Source organism: Lycium ferocissimum, chromosome 8, assembly GCF_029784015.1.
Source record: "Lycium ferocissimum isolate CSIRO_LF1 chromosome 8, AGI_CSIRO_Lferr_CH_V1, whole genome shotgun sequence".
Classification (NCBI taxonomy): domain Eukaryota; kingdom Viridiplantae; phylum Streptophyta; class Magnoliopsida; order Solanales; family Solanaceae; genus Lycium; species Lycium ferocissimum.
Window position 1 is genome coordinate 15,325,243 of NC_081349.1, and position 4,155 is coordinate 15,329,397.

The 4,155-nt window shown below is 38.4% G+C and overlaps 1 protein-coding gene across 1 annotated transcript; it reads left to right on the forward strand.

Annotated features, from left to right (window-relative positions):
* Nucleotides 1–313: 313 nt before the first annotated feature.
* LOC132067331 (probable nucleoredoxin 1) lies at nucleotides 314–3,032 on the forward strand. Its single transcript, XM_059460527.1, has 4 exons — nucleotides 314–708; nucleotides 823–1,302; nucleotides 1,379–1,852; nucleotides 2,270–3,032. Exons 1-4 carry the CDS (start codon nucleotides 616–618, stop codon nucleotides 2,858–2,860), a joined length of 1,638 nt encoding a protein of 545 aa, XP_059316510.1. The 5' UTR covers nucleotides 314–615; the 3' UTR covers nucleotides 2,861–3,032.
* Nucleotides 3,033–4,155: the final 1,123 nt, after the last annotated feature.

The window sequence follows — 4,155 nt, forward strand, 5'->3', positions numbered from 1 at the left end:
TGGAGGTTAAAGAGTTACTAGATGTAACAAAGTTAGCAATTTTTTATCAGTGCCCCACCAAAAAAAGATGCAGAAATAAAAAGAAATGTGTTTCTGTACATGGAATTTTAATAAAGTTGTTTGGAGAAGCCGGCAAGCAAACGATATAGCTTTCCCAGTAGAGACAAAGAAGCATATATGAGGAATCCTGTAAGTGGAGAGGAATCTAGATTCCACTATCCACCTAAAAAATAATATACCATTTCATTTGTCACTATTGTATATATAGTGAACCTGATTATAATATGGTAACACATTGAAATAAAATGCCATTCAAAATTTGGTCTAGGCAGGTAATACCATCTAATCCATGTTCACATGACTCACAAGAAAGGCCATTAAAAACCATTTGAGAGGATTAACTTATTCAAGTAATGATCTTATAACCAATTTAATATGTATTTGTGACAGGGCCGGCCAGGTGGAAAGTTCAGATGAAATTGACCGGCAAGTGCTCACTGTCCTTGATAAGGTTATTCATTCCTTTAAGAGAGAATCAAAACAGTACACATATGAAATGAAACATGTTGAATATTGTACATTTTTCAGAGATATAGGAATCAGTAACTGATTGCTATGGCAGTTGATCAAGAAAGTTTCACTCATGATCTCACAGTTGTGCTGTCTTCAATAGAAAGAGACATTCTAATATGTAGAAACGGCGAACAGGCAAGTACATAAGCTTATTTATGTAGAATTCTTGACTTGCATAGTTCTTCTATGTAATAATATGAAAGATTGAACAAAGACCAACTGAATTACTGCTTTTATACTTGTCTTTAGGTTAAGATTAGCAGCATAACAGGAAAGATTGTGGGCTTGTATTTCTGCAGTTCGTGGTGTGGTCCATGTCGCCAGTTTACACCAAAGTTGGTGGAAGCTTATGAGGATCTTTATCCTAAAGGTGACTTTGAAATAGTGTTTATTTCATCTGATAAAGATGATGAATCGTTTAATGAATACTTCGCGAAAATGCCATGGCTTGCTGTTCCCTTTTCTGATGCTGAGGCTAGAAAGAACTTAAAGCAGTTGTTCAAAGTAAGGGCAATTCCACATCTTGTGATTCTTGATGGGACAGGCAATGTTTTGGGCAACGAGGGCGTTAAATTTATAAAATACTTTGGTGCTGAAGCCTATCCATTTACTTCGGAAAGAGTTAATTATTTGAGACTGGAAGAAGAGAAAGCTAAGGAAAATCAGTCTTTGAGTTCTCTTTTAGTCTATGGATCCCCCGATTTTTTGATTTCAAATGATGGGAGCAAGGTAATAATTGTCTTCGAGTTGGATCATTTCTATGTGTTGTAGTTTTTGTGCTTATTTTTGACGTGCTTGTTTTCAGATTTCCGTGTCTGAGCTTGAAGGCAAAACAGTTGGTCTATATTTTGCTATGAGTTCTTACAAAGGGTGCAAGAATTTCACCTTGAAGCTAGTAGAGGTATACGAAAAGCTTAAACAAAAGAACTTTGAAATTGTGCTGATTTCTGTGGATGAAAAGTATGAGAATTTTAAAGAAGGCTTTGTACCAATGCCATGGTTGGCTTTATCTTTCAAAGACAAGAACTGTGAGAGACTTGTTCGGTACTTTGAGCATAAACTCGTACCACAGCTTGTCGTAATAAGTCCTGACGGGAAGACTCTGCAGCAAAATGCAGTTAAAATTGTCGAAGAATATGGTGATGAAGCCTTTCCTTTCACACAAGAAAAGCTTGTTGCTATGGCTAATCTAGAGAAGAAGAAACTCGAAGCACAAACATTAGACTCCATTCCTGTTACTGCGGATCGAGATTTTGTCATTTCAAATGGTGGTTTAAAGGTAAGTTTAGCCTGTTTGGCCAAGCTTCTAGGAAGCCGAAAGTGCTTATTTTAGAAAGTTTAGGTGTTTGGCCATGCTTTCAGGAAAAAAATAAGTGTTTTTGAGTAGCAGCAGAAGCTGATTTTCAAAAGCTAAAAAAAGTAATTTTTGCCAGAAGCACTTTTGTATACTGGTCATACACAACGTACTGCTCTAATAGCGAAAAAAATGCTTTTCAAATTGAATAGCCAAGCACAAACTTCTACTCTCGAAAAGTACTTTTTTGGAAAACACTTTTCAAAACAAGCATATTTTAAAAGCTTGGTCAAACAGGCTAGTATGACATTAAATGTGTGAACGAAAATGTGGATTCATTTCAAAGGAAGAGATGAAGTTAGTGTTTGCTAATCATGTTAATTGTTCCGTGTACTTGTTGAGGTTCCTGTGTGTAAACTAGTGGGGAACAACATTCTACTGTACTTTGCAGCAAGTTGGAGCCTCCCAAGTCGAGAATTTCTACCCAAACTCGTAACTGCATACCAAGAAATCAAGAAGAAAGACAAAATGTTTGAAGTCATTTTCATCTCTAGTGATCAAGATGAACCTTCCTTTAATAACATCTTTTCAAGTATGCCTTGGTTAGCACTCCCTTTCGACGATGAAAGGAAGGCATTTCTATCGCGCAGATTCAACATAGTAGGCATTCCGATCGCCATAGCCATAAGTCCTAGTGGCAGCACTGTAAATACACAAGTAAGGCAGCTGTTAGAGACACACGGTGAAAGAGCCTATCCGTTTACGGAAGAACTCATAAAGAATTTGCAGCAACAACTCGACAAAAATACAATGGGTTGGCCCAAGAAAGGCAGAGATGAAATTCACAATGAGCATGAACTTGCGCTCTTGCATCAGCAAGTTTATCTTTGCAGTAGGTGTAAGCAAATGGGGTACGGGTGGTCGTTCTTCTGCAAGCATTGTAATTACGGGCTCCATCCAAAATGTGCTCCGAAACAAGATGAGATGAACTGAAAACAAGTGTTTGATGAAAACCCCCATGCCCCTATTAGTAACACAGATCCACTTTAACCTTATACATGACCTCTAATTTATGTCGTTATTAAACATCTAGCTCATATTTGAAATAAGATTTGTGTAATTTGTACTGTTTATATGTCTGAGCTTCTAGTAAGTAGTTGTAGTTCATAATTGTTTACCCCGAATTTTGGGTAAAAATTGAATTTGTAAGTGAGGTATAGGATATGTGGCAAACTTTAATCTATCTTAGGTTGATGGGAAATACTTATGGATTTGGATGCTATAATATGTAAATGCGAATATATATATGTCGATGCCTTTAATGAATACACTGTTATAGATGATTAAACTAACAATGTTAAAAGAATAAACAAGTCTCAAGATCCACTGATTCGGACCTAAAAAGGAAAGAGAGGGAGAGAGTGCTTCAATATATTTTTTATTACAATGTTCTAGATCTCAAAAAACCAACCCCTAAAAGTAGGGAAATGTCCTCTATTTATAGTTTTGCCTCATGGGCCTTTCATACTACACAAAGCCCTTTTTGGAATAAAGAAACCCTAAAAGGATAAGATAAGACTGTACGGTCTGACACCTGTACGGTTGTCAGTACAAAATGGCAGAACGGTCTTGACGCGTGGTTGTTCTGTAGCTGGTAAACCGGACTAACGGCCATATTCAATTCGGACACAGAGAAACCGGACTAACGGCCATGAGAACTTGACTTGGCGAAACCGAGCTAACGGCAACGCAGAGTTTGGTTCGGAGACATCGGACCAACAGATTTACTTGTCTTTTCTTCATCAGCCACATCTGGTGCAATCCCCGGTACAAAGAAAAGACTGATCATACTCGTGCTCATTTGATCTTACCCCGGCCCTGATGTCACCGGTCTTGCGCATATCCGATTTTTACCGTATACAGATAGTCCCCACACTTTACGGACCGTAGTTTTATCGGAGTAATGGGAAGTGGACAAGCCACAAAACCGGTGGTTTCACAAGCTCACTTTTATCTTTAAATTTTGGCAGGAACAGTTGTGCGACGTCCCTCTGTCATCAGCCACGTGTCTCATCCCGAATGGCCGACTTCGGTAACCGTCGTAACGCACGTCTCTTCAAATCACGTCTCATTAATTGTGGGATACGTGGCACCCCCGATTGGCTGACCTCTGTAACCGTTTCAGTCCCCCATGCCTACATAAGGCTTTTAACCCTCTCATTTTACCACTTTCACTCCACCTTCTTACTTCTCCACTTCTGATCGTTTTCCTCTCCCATTTTCTTACT

Bases quoted from the DNA above. Each gene is read 5' to 3' on its own strand.
- LOC132067331 (XM_059460527.1), top strand. From the start codon at position 616: ATGGCAGTTGATCAAGAAAGTTTCACTCATGATCTCACAGTTGTGCTG. The intron at 709-822 runs GCAAGTACATAA...ACTTGTCTTTAG, and splicing joins TATGTAGAAACGGCGAACAG to GTTAAGATTAGCAGCATAAC. The intron at 1,853-2,269 runs GTAAGTTTAGCC...GTACTTGTTGAG, and splicing joins TTTCAAATGGTGGTTTAAAG to GTTCCTGTGTGTAAACTAGT.